At 37.2% G+C, this 20,294-nt stretch overlaps 2 protein-coding genes across 3 annotated transcripts in view; one reads left to right on the plus strand and one right to left on the minus strand.

Annotated features, from left to right (window-relative positions):
• Positions 1-11,566, plus strand: part of LOC113113260 (leucine-rich PPR motif-containing protein, mitochondrial) — a 55,542-nt gene extending 43,976 nt beyond the window's left edge. Inside the window, 15 exon segments of the mRNA XM_074559944.1 lie at positions 1,379-1,393; positions 1,633-1,652; positions 1,871-1,901; positions 1,987-2,081; positions 2,132-2,452; positions 2,516-2,589; positions 3,150-3,276; positions 4,723-4,800; positions 4,835-4,901; positions 4,903-5,051; positions 7,061-7,187; positions 8,849-8,923; positions 9,064-9,142; positions 10,284-10,411; positions 11,495-11,566. Of these exon segments, the coding sequence (XP_074416045.1) occupies positions 1,379-1,393; positions 1,633-1,652; positions 1,871-1,901; positions 1,987-2,081; positions 2,132-2,452; positions 2,516-2,589; positions 3,150-3,276; positions 4,723-4,800; positions 4,835-4,901; positions 4,903-5,051; positions 7,061-7,187; positions 8,849-8,923; positions 9,064-9,142; positions 10,284-10,411; positions 11,495-11,566 (1,458 nt within the window).
• A 1,731-nt stretch (positions 11,567-13,297) lies between these two features.
• On the minus strand, positions 13,298-20,254 carry abcg8 (ATP-binding cassette, sub-family G (WHITE), member 8). Of its 2 annotated transcripts, none has more exons than XM_026278668.1 (13): positions 20,080-20,254; positions 19,523-19,624; positions 18,657-18,804; positions 18,330-18,568; positions 18,110-18,242; positions 16,425-16,694; positions 16,182-16,344; positions 15,956-16,054; positions 15,659-15,858; positions 15,515-15,591; positions 14,161-14,428; positions 13,940-14,067; positions 13,298-13,844 (listed from the first exon to the last, which is right to left on the minus strand). In XM_026278668.1, the coding sequence occupies exons 1-13, from the start codon at positions 20,143-20,145 to the stop codon at positions 13,707-13,709; spliced, it is 2,031 nt and encodes a 676-aa protein (XP_026134453.1). In that variant the 5' UTR covers positions 20,146-20,254; the 3' UTR covers positions 13,298-13,706. The 2 variants fall into 2 exon arrangements, with proteins under 2 accessions (XP_026134453.1, XP_026134454.1); XM_026278669.1 differs by having other exon boundaries at positions 13,707-13,844; positions 15,956-16,051.
• Positions 20,255-20,294: the final 40 nt, after the last annotated feature.

Raw genomic sequence — 20,294 nt, forward strand, 5'->3', positions numbered from 1 at the left:
AAAACTGTGTCAAGATGACTTGTACCTCATTGCTTGTCAGCAGCTTAGTTTCTATTACTGAATGCCAGCCTCATGCAACTATATGAAACAAAATATTTTCTCTGATTGGCTGCTATTGTGCCACGTTTTGCAGTATTGTTAGAAAATGATTAGACACTGCTTGAAATATATCAAATTATTGTTGATCTGTGCTTGTGCACACTATTAGCTCAATTGTGTCCATTTTAAAATCTATTCTGTATTTTTTTTTTTTTTTTAATTAAGTCTTGATTGGAAGGTGTATAGAGTTGAATAGGCCTGCTCTAGATAAATGCTATTAGTCTTTGAAAACAAAGCGTCATATCTTTCTACTTCTGGTAATTGCAGTAGTTTTATACTGTACCTCTGAATTCCCCCGACTATAAACTCTCTAAAAGTTGATTTTTAATGGTGGCTCGTCGAGCATCCTTGTGCTTGACCGGTCAAAAGCCCCACTCATTCCCTGGAGCATTTTCCACACATCCTCTCTTGCGTCCAGAGCTGGATAATTAAAAACACTGATATCTAAGTAGCATTAGCAGACACAGAGCTTTACTCCACTCTCTAATAGAAACTTTAAGTGCAGTGATGGAGTGCTGGTCAGGTGATTGTGCTGTCTATAATTGTCAGATTATTAATAATGGTGGTAATTAAGTGAAATGCTGGTTAAGGTTTTGATGTAATTAAAATGGTTGTCACACTGTGTGTGAGTGTTTCTGAGTGTGTGACCTGTGTTTGAGAGAATGATGGCATCTTCAGCGTAATGATGGATGTTTTTGCTCAAAGGTCTGAATCAATGGGGAGTTTTTGTTTACTGTAACTTTGTGAAGGCCATGGATATGGTACACTTTGGATTCCATTTTTTTAATTTTTATGAAGCATTAGACTCACAAACCCCAAGTTTTTATTTTTTCTGGTGAGAACGTGTTTTTTTTTTTTTTTGTATTTTTTTTTTTTACTGTTACCCAACATTAAAAATTAAGCTAGCATGAAAAATAGTTGTAAGTGTCTCAAATATTTGCCAGAGGTTTTTTTCTCTAAAGTTTACATAGATGTATATCCTAAATGTTAATACCAGTGATGCAAACCACACAGAAAAAAAAAACAATCTCTTTGATATTCTCTTTATTTTTGTAAGATTTTTTGAGACAAATTTTCTGTTCTCTTAGAAACTTCTGATTACAGGATGTAGAAAATGAACTTTGTGCTTAATAAAATGCTTAATAAGCAGGTCATTAGTTTCTATTTTTTAGTATTTTTATTGACTATGTAAGGCTAAAATCTTGATAAAGAATTTACAAATTTATTATTTAGTGTCCATGTGTCAAAAAAAAAAACAAGTCTGTCTCTGTCTTTGCAGACTCCAGGTTTTCGGGTTTTGGCTGTGTAGTGAGTGTGTGTGTTTGGGTCAAATGAATGTGAGTGTATGTTGATTTGCTTTCAAATATAGGAAGATTGGAGGAGTGGGGGTGCTTATCATCCTGGATTTACTTAAGGAAAGATTTTCCCCTCAGGACTTTGTGCATCAGGTCCAGGGCTGCTCTTACATTTATAGCGACACACAAAAAGACTGTGTAGCGGTTCAATTTTGGTCTTATTTGCTAAGCAGATTAGGCTTGAGGAAAGCTGGAGTGATTTTTACATTTGGCCTGGAGGCTGATTTGCAGCAAAGTAATTCTGTTTGGATACTGCGGGTGCAAGCGGAGAGACAATGTGAATTTAGATGTGTGTGTGTGTGTGTGTGTGTGTGTGCGTGTGTGTGTGTGTGTGTGTGTGCGTGTGCATGTCTGTGTGTGTGTGCGCGCGCCTGCCTGCGTGCGTGTGTGTGTTTGCACGTTTCTGTGTGTTCTCTGTTTGCAGAGAAATGTATTGCAGCAACAACAGTGTTTCTCTGTTATTCTGTCTGAAAATCTGATTTGCTATAGATCAATAGAGTGTGTATCAGTGTTTGAATCTCTCTTTCCCCAGATGGAGCCCCTTGAGAACATGGTGGACACGACTGTCAAGCTGTTCGAGTGTGTCAGAGATGACATGTACCACTATTTGTTACGCCTCTGCAGTATGTCTTGTGTGTTGGAGCTGGGATTGCAAACAGTGGATCAGTATAACTTAGTTTTTATTTCTTGTCAAAGGAGACCAACGACTGGCAAAAGGCTGAGGCAACTTGAATGAAAATGCAAGAGGACAATTTGGCTCCAAGATAGAAGACCCTGCGTTTGCTTGCTGATATCCTGAAAAACAATGACAAAGAGGTGCCTTTTGAGGTGCCTGAAGTAAAAGGACCCACTCAATGTCAATATAAAATCTGTTCATCACAAAGGCTGTCTAAAACCTCCACTTTTCAGTATTTGAACCATTTTCTTTGGTCAGATACATTTAGTCCTTATTGTTGTCGTCCTCCTAAGATAATCTCTGTTTACCATGATTCAATTAAGCTTAAATTATCCAGACTTTAAAAAAGCTTTACAGTATATTGATATGGCCATTTCATGTGTAGGTGTGGTTTGAGGAGGTCAAAGGTCAGCCTGAGACTTAAAGTCCTGTCTCTTTGCAAGAAGGGCAAAGCTCAAGGTTAGTTCTCTATGCAGCTTTTTATTTTGAAGTCAAATCATGAGCAAGTACACCATGAAACCATCTTCCCTTTAAATCACTATGGTATGCCATCAAGCTTCTCCAGATGTATTTCCCAAGATATTTTTATTGTCAGTTCTTCCACATGTACAGCACATACATTCAGATTATTGAAATGACTGTGGAAACTATGTTGTCAACTTAGATTAAGTCAAGTCAGGTTTATTTATATAGTTGAATTGGTATGAAATTGCTTCTCAGTAGCTTTATAGTAGGGCTGCATGATTAATCGCATGTGATTGTCATGCTTGTCTCGTCAGTAAAGCTGGTTCTGTGATTCGATATAACATTTAGTACTAATCACAGAACCAGCTTTACTGACGAGACATGCATGACAGTCGCATGCATTTAATTGTGCAGCCCTACTTTATAATAAAAGTTAGTATGACTGTCTCAAGATTAATTTTCAGGATGGTTAAATGATGGTCATATGCATTATTATCTGTAGTGGTCTGAGTAGATTATGTGTAGTCTTGGACCCTGTTGTTTCTTATTCTCAGAGGGCTATGACATGCTGAAGGAAGCAGGTAGCATGGGCATGGTCCTCGGCCCTGCTCCATATGACACGCTCATCAAAGCCCTCCAAGCCAAAGGCAACATTGAGGATGCCATGGCTGTCAAGAGCATGTGAGTCTGTCTGTGGGGGTCGCACTACATCATCTAATTTCTCTACATTTGCATGATCATCTTCAAATTGCAGGTTGCTAAATTACAGGTTTTAAGCTCATGGACCTTAGCCATTGTACCCGATTTTGCAATATCAGAAAATCTTCTTGAATTGAAACAGATGAATGCTGATAAGCTCCTTGTAGCTGAACACACGCACAAACACACTTCTTATGGTTTAAGCCCTTTCAGAGTTGCTAGATAATCTCTGAGTTCTCTGGAGAGCTTGACAAGATGCAAAAATGACAGTCCTTTTCCGATAAGTAATAGATCTTTGTGATGTTTTAGCGTTTTTGCTGATCTTTGATATGTCCATAAAGCTCTGATGTTTTACCAGGTCGTATTATATGTCTGATTATATATCCTGATCAAAGAAAGCCATCGCCACTTTAATCTTATGAATGCTTTCAGGAAGCATTCAGAAATGTCTGTTCACCAGGCTATCACGCAAAAACATTGTGGGGGGTGTTAAATGACCTTATTCATGGGCTTTCAGTGAATGTTGTTGCAAATGTACTTTAAACCTCAAGACTTTACAAGCTTTTGAGTGGTACATCAAATCTGTACATGTAAACTCCATTGTTTGCAAACATTGACGAGCGAACAATAAAAGTTTGAAAATACATAGAAAACTCAACTTCTGAAAAAAAAAAGTTAATCTCTCTCACTCTATAGTTAAGTATTTTCACACTCACATTCAATTCAAACTACTCATATGTTTCCTTAGTGCTGTGGCACTGAATGTCAGTAAGGAAAGCTACAGTGCTATACTTTACTGTTAATTATAATGGCCAGTATATTAAAAAAACATATCCAGTGTGTTTATTGCATAGAAGGTATATGTGTGTGTGTGTGTGTGTGGTGGACTTCAGGCAGATGTTTGGCCGGATGTTGGTCTTGGCTAGCAGGATGCTTTAAGGACAGATTAAGGGGATTGGGAATGGAAGAGAGAAGTGAGGGATGGGATTGTCCAGCGCTTAGAGGAATAGATGAGAGTAAGAAGGACACAAGGATTTTCTTAGGATTGATAAGAGTAACTCTGACTGAATCTGCCGTGTGAGCAGCTGTTGGCCAGTCGCCGCTGAGATAAGGAGCAGCGACTGATGCTCAATTGGGCGGCCGGATTAATCTGGTCAGTGAGGGTAATAAAAAAAAAGAAGACTTTGATTGAGGTTTAAGTGGTGAATAAGGGGAGAGAGGATCCAGATTTGCTGGATTTGTTCAGTCTCACACACATTCATGCGCACAATTTAAAGACGACCGCTGAAGAAATGACTCTCAGCATCTACACACATACACAACATCATGTACGTTATACATAAAAACACCTGATCCTACAACACACTTTGCTTTATCACAATCTACAGTTGTGTTCAATCAATACCCATCTTCCTGTTGTCTTTTCAGTGCCACTGATCATGTTCCTGAATTCAGTTTAAGTGACAATGCCAACAACCTCCTCATCATCTCTCAGGTGAACGCCTGAGGTTTTTTATTAAACCTGACCGCATGGTCTCTCCCTGCTCACAGATGCCTTGGGGACTCTTAAGGGCATGTTACAGGCTGACCAGGTGCCCAGTCAGTTAGCCAGCCATCACTCGACTGGTCCAAGGTCTCGCTAGTGAAGCAAACACACAGGACATCCAGGAAGTGGAGGCCTTGGTGAAGACTTTAGGCTCCATCAAGCTGTCCAGCATGTTATTTGTCAACAATACTGCTCTCTCTCATATTAAAAAGTAAGGTTTTTATTTTTATTTTTTAAGCAAGCTTTGTTATTATTGCTTATGAACTCTTTCTCTCAAGAGGTCATATAAGTGCAATGTTTGTTTTACTTTTTCTCTGATCTGATTCACAATGTATGCTTGAAAGTAAATAAAATGGAGAGACAAAGTTTGGGGTCGTTAACATTGGTTTAATGTTTTTTTTATTTTTAAGTCTCTACAAGACTCTCATTGGCTCATATACTACAGCGGCTCACAATACTTGAGATGAGCAGTCATTCAGATGTTTTTTAAGTTAGATTGGCAGCACGTCCCTGGCAGCTGGAGGGAAGCAGATGACACTGAGGTTAAGACTGTGATTGACTGTGACAAAGACTTGATTATAGATGTATTGTTATCTCAGAAACTCTGAACCACACGCCCAGGGTTTCTAACAATGGCAGCATTAGCAGACTCTCTGTTCAGCGAGATTAGATTCAACCCACGCAAACTTTTCCTGGTTATTTTTGTGAAAAAAAAAAAAAAAAAAAAAAAAAAATGAAGCACCCTTGATTCTGTAAATAAAATTAAATGTGGCCTTTCTGTGGTTTGACCTTGATTTACAATTTGGTGTCATCAGAGGTTTATTGTGCTAAAAAGGACCATCTGCTAATGTGGCCTTTTCTCACACCTCAATTTCATCTTCTGTTCTTTCATCTTACCTTTCCTCCATCCCCTTCACCGCTCTCCACCCATTATTATTAAAGGCTCAAATATGCTGTGATGGCTATGACTATGTAGTCTGAATAATTCACAATGGGTCGCACTAATGTGGTGGCCGGGTTCCGGAGCCCCATCTCTCCTCTTAACCAGTCAGTTTGGCTCAGGCGTACACAGCACATGTGTCACTGTTGTTTAGGTCCGCCCTGGGGTCAGAGTTCACTCCTACAGGATGAAGCTGTGCTAACAGGAAGCCGCCCAATCAGCCGTGAGATCAGAACGCTTTGCTCTTCCGCTGTCCTGCACTGTCTCAAGACTTTGGAAATGGTGGGGAATGACAATCTTTGGCTGGGCTAGGAATATTAATGTGGCCGATTAAAGTTTTATGCACTTACTGTTCTGTAAATGAAGGTCGGGGATGGTAGGGACACAGAAATGTAATGGAAATTTTCAAGTGGTTTGGTTTTTTTTTCCTCCTTGCCTTTCTTTAGTTATGCTCTTTGGACTAAAGTTATCGTTTTTGGATGCAAAAAAGGGCTTCTTTTGAATCTATATATATATATAAAAAATTTTTTTTATTTTTTTAACCTTTTTTTTATTTTGTAAACCAGGTGAAAATCATTAGAGTGGTCACTTGGAAAATTGTCACACCAGCCACTGGAATGATTAATCATTCATGTGTGTAGCACAGATGTGTGGTTGGAGTTCAGTACTTGAGATTAAGGCATGGGTTTTCATCCAGGCCTCATTTTGAAAGTACTGTAGAGAACACATGGAGAAAATCATAGCAAATAATTTTTTGAAAAAAAAAAGCCCTTTGCAACAGTGGCTTTTGCGATTTTTAAAGGTGCTGCAAAATATGATTAAAATATTTAAGAAATTACCTAAAATACGTAGTTTGCAAGCAACTCCCAACCCCCTTTGTCTGACATATTAGAGTTAAATGGCTATACAATGAGGAAAAATAAATATAACGACCTGATTTTGTCCCTTAATTATATTGGAACATAGAACATTAATGGTGCAGACTAAATGGACGATTATTTCATGTAAGTCAAGTGGGTGGGTGTTTGATTACAAGGGGTTCTATTTAAAAATAAATAGGACATTGAAATAGTGCTTAAGTGGCAGAGGAGTCTTCAAACAGGCTTCTTGAAGTCAAAAAGGTTGAGAGCCACTGCTACACAGTTGTGTTCTCTGTGTACTTCTGAATGGACTTCTAGTCCTTGTTTTTGAGTTTGTGGAAAGGATAAATATTACAGCACCCACTGATGTGTTGTAACGTAGTAATCACTGTCAAAGCATGTGATTGATTGACATCTCTCTCTACGTTCAGTGAGTGCCATGGTGGAAAGGCTCTGCAATCACTTTGCCTCCAACAGAGCCGCTACAGACCTCTTCCTGATTTACTTGGACACGGGCAGGACAGAAGAGGCCAAGTTCCTCCTGGAGGTTCTGTCTCTCACAAACCAAGATATGCATGAGGGCTCAGTGACCTTGCTAAATTGCTGAATCTAATTCGAGGAACTAGTTGAGCCTGTCACTAACTACAATTCCATCTCAAGTCATCGCTGCTCTTTGTGACCTCTCCCTGTCTCATATTTTAACCATTCAGTCGTTTTTGCACGCTTAGATACTCTTAAGTAAGATCTTTCCTCTCCCTCTTTCAAAAAGCACTTTAGCGAGTTGAGGAACAAAATGGCTGCATTAAGGTACCACTAAACCCAAGAATGAGTAAAATCCGTTGAGATTGTCGAAATAACAAGCTTTGCGTCACAGCATCCCTGAGATGGAATGCTTAATATCAAAAGACGATTTTACATAAAGTCTTAGGTCAGCATATTCGTTTAGGCCGTGTTGTAGGGGTCGTGAATCGCATCAGAGAGGAACTCTCATGAGTGAAGCTGCTGCGCTGTAGTTTTAATTGCTCTGATTGTAGTGAAGGCACTCTGCCCACCTCAGTCTCCGTTCATGTAATATACTGTAGCACCTTGTTAAAAGCCTCCCTGACCCCTCCGCTTTTAATTCAGCAGACGCAAGAGAAACACACTGCTTTCACAACTGGCTTGTAATGTGACCTCATTGCCGCTGAACCCAGAGAAAACACAGGAAAGTCCTGATGTTTTAAAAGACCAACATATTACTAACACACACGAGACAGAATGATGCTTTCCTTCCAAATACATTTGGACTTTTTCACAACAACTTGGGCATTTTTTGGGGGGGGGGGGGGGGGGGGGGGGGGGGTTGATGGGGTGTTCCATTACAAATTAAGCTGTTCTGTATCAGCAGTAGTTGTGGCATAGTGGCAAGCACAACATGAAAAATGTTTTTTTTTAGAGCAAGGCACCTGCAATGGGAATATTCGAGATTGTTTAAAGGTTAAACCATGAAACTACACACTAACTACAAGACTGATTCAACTTTGAGGCACGATGAAACCAGAGAGAAAGTGAAAAACCTGGAAAGTAAAATGAATATACTTTAATATGACAAGAATATTCATGGACTGCCTGATTTCTTCATACCTGCTAATATCTTCTTTCTGACGAAGCTGCTCAAGGTTGTTGAAACTTCCAATGGTCTACAGTTTCTATACGGCACATGCCGTAATTTAACATGTGTTATATAGTCCTGATTAAAGAGTGCGTAAATTGCACACTGGCGCTTGAAAGCTCAGGAGCACGTTGATGCAATTCAAAGCCTTTATACGGCTAAGTGTAGATAATTGTACTTTAAATTGGGCGGACACTGTACATTTTAATTTTCATAAAGAAATAAGTGGTTATTTGCCTGACTCCCTTATTACCGGTATAATTAACCCTTAACTATAGAGCGCTGCACTGAGTGCTAAAGGATGTAATGGAAGATGGATACGTTCAAAAACACACGCTTCTATCATGCTGTTACACACACCTCCATACGCTCCCCTTTTCTTTGAACTGCCTGCTGTGTGGATCCAGGAAATACAAGTAATTGTTTTTATAGCAAGGGGTTATGTTTAGCTCAAGGGCAGACACACACACACACACACACACACACACTCATTTTATATGCAGTAAATGTTTGTGTTGAGAGTTTTAAGGTCACTTGTGCTTCTTTGATTGCTTTAGCGCTGTGCGGCTGTCAGCGAGCAGAAGGATGTAATGTTCACATACATGTTACGAGCGGCTCAGCATCCAGGGCAGGTAAACAAACCCAGTTTGTTCTAGTCTTCATGCTCTGAACTTTCATCAGATGAATTCACATACTTCAGTATTCACAAGATCAAGTGCAGTACACTCCTGCAGTATTTGACAAAAGGCGCTGTACTTTCCTTCCTGTGCAGGCTGCTAAAATCAAGGTTCTGTCTGAGCAGATTCCTGACTTCACAGAGAAGGAGAATATCTGTTTGGTGAAATGCTATGGTAAGACCACTCTTTGCATCAACCCTAATTAGGGTTAGATGTTTAAAAGTTTGGGCTCAGTAAGATTATTATTATTATTATTATTATTATTATTATTATTATTATTTGTATAAAATGTTTTATATTCAGCATGGATGTATTAAATTGATCAAAAGTGACATTTGTAATATTTCAGAAGATTTCCATTTCAAATAAATGCTGTTCTTTTGAACTTTCAATTCATCAAGGAATCCTTTAAAAAATAGTTTTCACGATAATATTAAGCAGCTCGGCTGTTTTCATAAATAATTATACTAAGAGATATTTCGGTAACACTTTAGAATAAGGTTCCATTAGTTAATGTTAGTTAACTACTTTCGTTAACATGACCTAAGCAAGAACAATACTTCTACAGCATTTATAAGTCTTAGTTGATGTTAATTTCAACATGTACTAATGCATTATTTAAATCAAAAGTTGTGCTTGTTAACATTAGTTAATGCACTGTGAATTACCATGAACTAATAATGAATAACTGTATTTTCATTAATTAACATTAACGAAGATGAATAAATACAGTAATAAATGTATTATTCATTGTTTGTTAATGTTAATTAATACATTAACTAACATTAACCGAATTGAATTGAATTGAACCGTTATTTCTTGAGCGGCATATTAGCATATTAAATGATTTCTGAAGAATCATGTGACACTAAAGACTGCTGGAAATTCAGCTTTGCCATCACAGGAATACATTACTTTTTAAAATATCTAAAAATAGAAAAAAAAGTATAATATATATAATAATTAGCTATATTGTTGATTGACTGTATTATTGATCATGAGTCTTTTTAAAAACATCCTAAGAAAGATTCATCTCACTGGCCTGTTCGAGTCACCCACTGTTTATTCACATAGCAAAACTAGTCAGTTAATAGTCTGCCAATTAAAAATGCAACAAGCAGAACGCATTGACTGACTCACAGGAGGCACGTTTGCTAATACAAACACGTGTTCTAATGAGGGGTGACTTTAGCCAGCGTACCGTGAGAACTTCAACACGTTTCAGTACTTAGAGACCTCTACAGCATCATTATTTCATGAGGCCTGATACGTGCAGAATGAAATGCTGCATGTTTTTCTCCTTCGCTCCCAACAGGTTTAGACAAGGACTTCTGGTACGAATGCATGCAGGCTGAGGGGGTGAAGGCTGATGAGTTGACCCTCAAGAGACTGGCGCTTATATACAAGGAACCCGGAGAACTTGTTCCCTTTGAAGAGCCTCCGGTAATCATCAATGATCTTTACCATTTAATGCATACTGAATATTTGTGAGGAATCATTTGTTTATTCTGGAAACTCGATGGCCAAATTGTAAGCGCATTCGGATTTTTTGTGATATTCATGATTTCATCTCCAGCAGAATCATCACAAATGTTGTGAATAATTTATATATTGTTATATTGTGAATATATTATATATCATACTGACCTCATACTTTTGAACGGTAATGTAAATGTGTTTACTTGACGTATTATGCATCAAATTGCCCACTTCCAAACACTTTATGAATCACAAGTGCTGTGTACACATTGTGTGGGCATTGTGATTTTTCGGGGCTTCTTTATTTAATAACCATTTTTGAAGTTTGTCAAGCACTAACTGATTAGTCCAGTTTTGTCTCATATTGCTCACCTGAAATTCTCCTAATTTTACACTACCCTAAGAGTCCACCTCACGCTCTTGTGTATTATTGACAGTCTGTCAGATCCCCGCTTCGGTGTTGTTCACCAGCCATCTACAAACCCTTCCCTCTCATGCAAGCTCTCGGCGCACCATTGAAGTTCTCCCAAAGCAATCTCAGGTAGCGCTTCATTCGACTCCGCCTCTTCCTCCTGGTCCCACGGCCGCTGCTGATACCACAGCACAAAGAGTCTCCGGAGAGAGGCGATAAGGAGAGATTTGGGGTGCCGCTCACATCTGGCCTCATTTCTTGTACACAGCAGCTGTTATTTATCAACTTTAATTACACCATTAATAAGGGAATTTACATTGTTGGAGAAATGGTAATCTTCTAAAAGCACTCGCCTTCCAAAAATAGAGGTGCCTGTGCTTAATTACGGGAGGGGGAACGAGTAAATATGTTATTTGTGAATTAATATGGTTTGTAAGATGAAAGGTGAGCGTAGGATTTGTTTGGACCGTTTGGTTATTAGTTTGCCCCAGAGGGCAGGAATCACACAACTACACACAGCACCCACTGATTCTGACAGAAACAACACAACACAACCTCGAGGTGCAGTTATATTGGAGAAGTTTGTCTAGTTTAGCCTTTTACTGACTAAAAATGCATTCTTTGTTGTCCCGCAGGAGTCATTTCGTTTCTGCGCAGACAAACTGAAGAAGCAGCGCTCTGAGTCCATGGAGCTGTCCGACAGCTAATGACAACATACGTCATTCATTCTTTGTTTTTTTTTGTTTTTTACATTCAACGGATGTGCACAGCTTGTGTGTTATATTGTGATTGTTCTTTTTGTTTTTGTTTTTTTGCCCTTCATAATATCATGATATGGTTAATTTGTACATAGATATTTATGCAAATAAATGTAAACCCAAAACTTTAGAGGCTCTTTTATAATTTCTGTCTCACTTTTTTTTTGTTTTGTTCCTAAAGTGAGGTGTTTCCTCCTAATGCAAGTTTCTAAAAATGGAAATATGTTCATATGAGATGCATTATATTACAAATGGATGATTTGTGATATGCCCAAAATTATGAGTTATGTAGTAATATATACTGTATAATAAACATCTCGTTGGGACAATCATGGAAGCGGTCATGCATCCTTGTTTTTCTTCTAAACATACATCATGTTTAGCACAAGTGAATTACAGTATCTAGGTTTTAAAACACAAATGCTTTTTTTTTGACTTGTAAAACCTTTCAAAAGATTTTGGCACATACTTTTAGCAGTACAGTCCTCTGCATATTTAAATAAATAAACATTTAGACTACTACAGAGAGAAGCTGTTTAAAGCTATTTACTAAAGAAGAGCTGTAATCTCTTGCCAAATTGAACTAAAGTGTGTAAGGAAATGAACAGAACATTGCTGCCATCCAGTGCCAGTCAGATGAACTCTGGAGCACCAGCTTTTCTTTTCTGGTTTTCTTTTTCAAAGACATTTTTTTTTCTTTGCAGAAATGTATTTTAGTCTTATACAAGCATGTCCTTCATTTGAAAGAGCATTGTTATTTATACTTTTCCCTGTCAGATATTCTAAGACCACTCGACTGCCATATGTTTGACCATCAGAGAGGCAAAGCAATGCTGATGAAAACAAAACAAAGGAACATAAGAAAAAAAAGAAAAAACGCTGATCTCTAGATCTGATCCATATCAAGTCACACATAATATTTCTATAGATCTCAAGTTAGCGCAAATCTAACATTCTCATACATTTGTAAAGACTTCATGAAATGAAGCTTTTTCATGTGAATGTGTGAGACCTCTGAATAATTAGCCATTATAGGTAAATAACTAGAAGAAGAAGAGTGTGGTAATCTAAAATTATTTGATTGTGGATCAGTCATAATAAAATAAAAAATAAAAGTGTCTAAATTTGCAAACAAGTATGAGATAACTCTGAGATAAACTGTTAATTATGAGATCTAAATCTTGACAAAAGCCTATTATTTTAACTACTTTTTATCTCATAATTTTTACATTTTATCTCATGATTTCGATTTATGATCATTCTCATAATTTTTATATTAAATATCACAGTTATGTCATAATGTCATTATTATGACTTTTGTCATTCTTGTTTTTTAGACTTCATCTTATTTCATAATTATGACTTAGATTCATTCTTTCAACTTATGTCATAATTATTATTTGTATTTCTTAATTAGGATTTACCAGAGCATTTTTTTCTTACATAGCAGGCATGGACTGAAATAAGAAAATTAAAAAGTATCTCACTCTCATTTTTCCAGAAACAGTTGACACCAAATGTGAGACTGGGAATATTTCCAGTATAAATGTATTCCTGTGACACTGACACTGGGTTATTTATTTAATTGCTCAATACAAGTAATGTTAATATATATATATATATATATATATATATATATATATATATATATATATATATATATATAAAACAAGCATTTGAGTTTCTAAATCTTTAATAAAGCTTTCAAAGCTTCTGTAGTAGTACAAGGTTCAATAATAATACTATGCATACAAAACGATTCTGATTTACAAAAAGAAAATAAATGTTAATACATGAATGAAATCGACACTGTGACATGCTACAGTAAATTTGGTAAAACATGAGCCCCAAAACAAGTAATTAAGTCAACTTAAAAGAGTGCAGAAACATAGTCCATTACTGCCATCCAGCGGCAGTTAATAATAGTACAGTCTTATCAGGATGATATATTTTCGTAAAGAGCCATATTTGGACTTGACAACTACAGCTTATAAACCAAGTTCTGTACTGTGGATGAATTTTTAAAATGTTGGTTTCTTTGCAAGAACAAGCTTTAGTGTGGACCAGACTTTACACTGATTTGTCCTTCTCACCAATCCTGACTGGACTTCTGTTTGATGAATTTGAGTGACAGATAATAGAGCAGGATGAAAACAAAAACAACAGCAAGAAGCACCAGGTAGCAGGAATACAGTGGATACTGGTTCATCTTCATCATCTCCACAACCTGAAAATAAAGTTGAACATTGCATTGAATGGTGTCCATGAACAGAAACCATATATGTGAAAAATATAAAAATTTTACATGTCAGCGTTCCTCACCTTAATCCCATCGAATTCTACAGTGAGGTTTCCAATAGTGATTGGGATTCTGGTCCCACGAAACTGAACCTGCAGCATTCCCTCAAAACCCCAGCGCATGAAAGATATGTAGGAAAACCAAGACGCCACTGTAGGTAATGAAAATCTGTGTTAATTTAAGGAATACTTGCAGATTTGAATCTAGTATTCATTTGCAATAAAATGCTCAATGATGTTTTTACCCAGCCACATGTTTTCCAGACTTATGACAAAGCCAGCAGTCAGGTAGAAGACTGTGAAGAGTGCGTTGCCCATGAAAGATGAAGTCTGCAATGTTGGCAAGGCTGCGGCCACAAATAGGGCCATGCAGCGACTACAATACACCGTCAGCCACACCAAGAGGAAGTTGAGCAGGAAGCGTTCGGGAGCAATGTTGAGCCCAGCCAACCAGTAGATGGGCACACCGTATACCAGCGTAAAGGCACAGTGCTCTGGCAGCTCACCAAGGACCTGAAAGAGACACTGGAGCTTGAAGTATCTCAATGTCAGGAGCTGATAAAGTCCAAACAGGAGCTAATATTCAACTCATGGCCTTTCCCTGTCATGTCACTCACCCCTGACTGAACTCTTGTGAAAATCAAATCTGACTGCTGTTCAAAAGTTTATATTTCTAAGACTTACTATAAACATTAATTTACTAATAAATAGAATAGTTCAAGTATCTTTGAATAAATTAATTAAAGAAATTATTCAATTAATCATAAAGACAGCCATTTGTCTTCTTTTAGTTCCATTATTATGTTTTTTATTAATTATTATTTATTAATATATTTGTATTTTCTATTCATGTTTTAATATTATATTTATTAATATCTGGGATTAACAATTTTTTATTTTATTTCTAGTTGTTATTTTAACTTTAGTTTTAGTGATCTAGTTATTTTTTATTTATTTATCTTTATTTCATTTCAATTTTAGCAATTTTTCATTTCAGCTTATTTCAGTTAGTTGTCCAGGAAACATTTCTAATTTCCATTAGAAAGCACTTTTTAAGTTTAAACTAATCTTAAAATTGTTTCATCTGATATTTATATTTTACTTCAACTTTATCTCACTTACCAAAAACAGTTTCTAATAGTTTTATATTTAGTTAACAATAACAACCCTGTTGTTTAGTCCCTGAATTAATCAGTGTGTTTGAACAGAATGGTTGAGTGAATGATTCAAATGACTCACTCATAAGGACTTTCACTTATCGCCACCTACTGGCATTATGATGTAACTCGAAGAAAGAGTCACTGAAAAATCCACACTAGTCTAGTGACAGTCTAATGATACAAACAATGAGCACCAATGAGAATCAAATCCGAGGACCAGACTAGCTGTTATATATTGCTAATAACATTGCACATTGGTCAGTCATGCATCTAATGTAATGCATTTTACAAAACCCAAGTTATTAAAAACTGATCAACACTCTTGTCTCTGTAACTACACGTTCATGAAAAAAGCAATTCGTTGTGAAGCTATGTTCCAAAGGTCTACATATCGACAACACAGTCAATCCTGAAGCTCTTACATAATGCAGTTCATTACCTTGGCAAAAAAGTATGAGGTGACTGAGTACATGCCATCTTCCAGTTCATGATAAAGCATGGCTCTCTCTGAATGACCTGTGAAAAACAACATCAGACTCCAAAAGAAGACACCAAAAACATACATCTTCTGTAATTCACTCACACTTTGCAATGACGTCCAGCACCACAGCAAAGGGTGTCAGAGCTCCTATCATGTAGAGCAAAGCCACCGTATCTTGGATGGAAAGACCCTCATCCCCAGCTCCAAAATAAAGGAAACCGACGAGAAGTGACATTAGCAAGGCTTCCAAACCATGAACCACCAACATCACCAGGTCCCGGTAGTCATTAAATACCTGCCGTCTAAAAAAATGACAGGAATGTCATGGAAACAGCTTTCAGGAGACACTCTTTGAGCTACAACATTTTATAATAAATATGTGTTTTCCAGTTTATTTACTTGATTAGGATCGTGAACTGCTGCAGTTTCCCTGGCAGGTGATCCTTCTGTTTGGAAACCGTGATCACTGATTCCTTCTTCGAGATGGGAGGAACACTGCTGGTGTAGAAACTTTATCATCAGCTCTTGTGCTACTAATTTTCATTTATACAGTATATAAGGTTATAAATGATGTAAGAGAAAGCTTCAGTGTAAAAGAATAAATACCATGATTATTAAAATGTACCTTTGAGGGGCATCCAGTTCCAGAGAACCGCGATCTTCTGATTTCCACATGAAATCCTCTGTGTTCTTCACCTTCTCTACAAACTGGGATGCTAACATCTTGGCTTTCTCCAAACATTGTGCTTCTTTTTCAGGACTACGCCGATCAATGCTTATCAAGTCCACTGCATGAGAAATTCACAGTTCAGACACAACAGCTGGACAACATGCTCAACTATAGCCATCAGATGTCTGTCCTACTCACCGTAGTAGTCGGAGGGGTTACAGTATCGTGGACATGGGTACCCAAGAGAAGTAAAGTAAGATACCATGTCTTTGGCCTGACCGCAGTACACGGCTGAACCAGAAGACAAGAGCACTACCAGGTCAAAGAGCTGAAAGATATCTGAACGAGGCTGATGGACTGACAATAACACCAGGCGGTTCCCTCGAGCCAAACGGTACAATGTAATGACCAAATTATGGGCTGTGAAGCTGTCCAGACCTGAAGTAGGCTCATCTAGGATGAGAATACCTGAAAACACGAATAAAAGATAAGAAAAATTATGCTTTTGACCAGACTATTTTAGTATGATTGAGATGTTATTACAGCTTTGTTAATATTTTTTGTTTTTATTATTAATTTTAGTTAAAAAAAAATTGTAATTTCACCATTTTTGTTGTGTTTACTTTATTTTGGTTATTTTATTTTAGCTCACTTAATGAATTTTTTTTTTTAAGGTTTAAGAAATCTGCACACAGTGAGGTTTGCCAACTCATAACCATAATGTTGCCCTCATAATCAATTTCATTGTGAAATAGAGTAGTCTATTCGGAGGTTTGTAGTATAAAACAGTAAATAAGTGGATTGTAAAAAAAAGTGAGGTCAGCTTAAAAGAAAGTCAGTATATTTACATTATAATTGTGTTATTTTAATAGGATTTTAATTTTATTTTCCATATGTTTTATTTAGCTCCTTAGTCTTTTATTATGATCTTTGATCCTATAGACTTTATTATTATTTGACTTTAGAGTCAAATTAATTCTTACCGATTCGTTCGAAAGAGAGTCAGTTGAATCATTTAATGAATCGATTCGTTCAAACACACTGATTCACTTAGGAACGCCATTGCAGTCGTGAGTTGCTTGGAGATGCCACAGACTGTATTGCGGTCGAATATAGACAAAACAACAGGTATATTACGTCTAAAATGTAAGTTAGGACTACTTTAATTTTACTTTTTGTTAATTTGAAATGTTCTGAAAAATAATAAAATCACACATGCTCATAATTGCTGCCTATGTCCAAACAGACCTGAGAATATGCAGAACAGGAGCACTTGTGATACTGCCTAATTACGAAGACAAATGGTTTTTATTTACAATAATTTACATGACTCAGGATGTTTTTTAGTAAGTAATAGCATCCTTTATCACATCGACTTTAAGCATTAGTCATCATTTCATACCTGTGTTGATGTGTTACAGTATAGGGCTGCACAATTAATCGAATTTCTAATCGCGATTACATTTATGGATGCCACAATTACATAATCGTTCAAAGACCACTTATGTTATGTTGTGCTTAAGATGCATTTCTTTCTTTCTACATGTGATCTTAAGGGTTTTTCTCATTCTTTGTAATTTTAGTTTTAGTATAACATTATAATACCATTCATATTTTTACTTTTTATAGGCCTAATTTAAAGAAGAAACCAATCCGATGTAGCATAGGCTTAATACTATAGAAAAGCACTAAAAGTTTTTCAGTTAGAGTGTTTTCAGCGTGTTTATTTTCATATCAAAATACCGCATGCAGTTGCATCAAACAATGGTATAAACATTATTCAATGTAAATTGTGATAATCATAATTAATAATCACGATTACAATTTCAAATGAATAATCGACAATTATGATTTTTGTCATATTCGTGGAGGCCTATCCTCACCTGGGTTCCAGAGCAGCTGAACAGCGATGCTGACCCTCCTCCTCTCACCACCGGACACCCCCCTGACGTAGTCGTTCCCGACGCGTGTGTGTGCGCATTGCCTCAGACGCAGCTCCGCGATGACATCGTCCACCTGAGAAGGTCAAACAAACACAATAGTCAAACTCGCATTACCTTTCACTAGTTCATTTTGTAAGCATACATGATCTGAGTTGCTCACCCTCTGATCTCTCTGTTGCTGGCTGAAGTGCGCAGGCAGCCGTAGTTTGGCCACAAAAGCCAGCGTCTCTCGTACCGTGAGGTGCGGTAACAGACGGTCATCCTGCCGCACGTGAGCGATACATTTCTTCACCAGGGAACGTGTGGATGGTTTCCCGTTGATCAGAATCTCTCCTGAATTTATGGTGCCACCCTCATCCCGACATGTTATGATGTCCAGTAAGGAGGTCTTCCCACAGCCTGGAACCAAAACTTATTTTCTCTCTGGATTTCTTGATGCCTTTATTCACTTGCAGTACTCTGTTCAGATTTCTAAAGTGTGACGTACCTGAGCTGCCGATGACAGCAAGCATCTGGCCACTGTGCACACATAGGTTCAGGTCCTTAATGACCGTTTGCTTGTTGCCGTGCATCTCCCAGGGCATCTTAAGCTCGGACAGCCTCTCGTACCAGGGTATCTGTGCTGCCATATCCACCTGTGAGCAAATATCAGTGGATTTCAAATTCAACGAGTTCGGGCACTTGAAAATGTTTGAATCTCATTGCATGAGATGTGAGGCATTCAGACTTTTTCAGATCACTTGATTGACAGGGACACCTGTTATTTACTGTATAAAACTTGAAACCTGGCATATAATTAATAAACTCAACAGATTTGTGAGGGACAGTTTTGTTGGACGTTATATGCTTATTATTAGCTTTGGTTGTATTTGGTGGAAGAAAGAACTTAATATTGTATATTTGATTAGCACATATGTGACATTTTACACTAAAATAAATTTTAGATCAAACAATAATTGCAAGACCACCTGTTACCACAAAATATCAAAGTTGCAAATTAGTTTGGAGCTTTTCTTAGAAATATTCACTTGCTTAGCCATCCTTCACCTATTCATAAAACAACTTCTAACTATTTTTTTTTATTTTTTTTGTATGACATCTAGAAAATACTAACTCGGAACACTATGCAATAATATTGCTTTACACGGACTTTAAATAAAGTTTGATATTTATGAAATTACATGTATTTAACTCTCTTATCCACATTTAAGGCCTGATGCATATGTTTTTTGTTTTGCTTCCTTGTAAAATTTCTAAATGAATGAATCTAAAAAGTACTTCAGCGGAAGAAAATTGTATTTTGTGGAGTAATTTATTGAAAACGGAAAAGGAATACAGTCTGAAAAGACTGACCTCATAGTTGAGATTGCGGACTTCCACTTCATTGCGACCTCCACTGTAAGTAAAATACAGACTGCTGTCCTCCTCTGGAGATGAGAAAAGAATGTCTTGACCCTGTGTTTGTCGAGACATAACGTGCAAATGTCACAGATTAATACCCATATGTTTGACAACATTATTATTTACATGTAAATACAATCTATGCAGTTACTATTAGCATTTTAGTCAGTACTTTTTGTTAAAGGTTTATCAGCCTTAATTAAGATTATGCTGCTCATAAACTGATTACAGTTACATTTTATTTATCGAATCTAATCAAATGTTAACAGATAAGAGAACTGGAGTCTTCTTTGTGGTTCAGGGTCCATTTATGCAACAGAGCATTTTGTAGAGCGTCACCCTGAATGAACTCAACTATAATCAATAAGAAATAAATAATCCTATACTCTTGTTATAAATGTGAAAATGAAGACAATAGTAATACAATGGAAACAAAATAAACATGCTTTGAATGTAGTTCACATGTTTGTGTCAGTTGCTTGTGTAGTCTGAGATCTTGGTGAACTCACCCTGTTCTGTTTGTCACTTGTAGAGCCAAAGCTGTCTTCTGAATGGAAACCACTCTGGTCTGACATGGTGGATGTTGTAGAAAGGGGTCCTGTGCCCCTCTGTTCAGGTGTCCCGTTTAGAGAAGTACCTGCTCCTCTTGTTGTCCTGGAAAACACTGAGGAGATGTGGCAGAGAGAAGCCACTCTTTATAGCAAATGGAGCAAAGTTCCACTGA

Source organism: Carassius auratus, chromosome 13 (assembly GCF_003368295.1).
Source record: "Carassius auratus strain Wakin chromosome 13, ASM336829v1, whole genome shotgun sequence".
Lineage (NCBI taxonomy): Eukaryota > Metazoa > Chordata > Actinopteri > Cypriniformes > Cyprinidae > Carassius > Carassius auratus.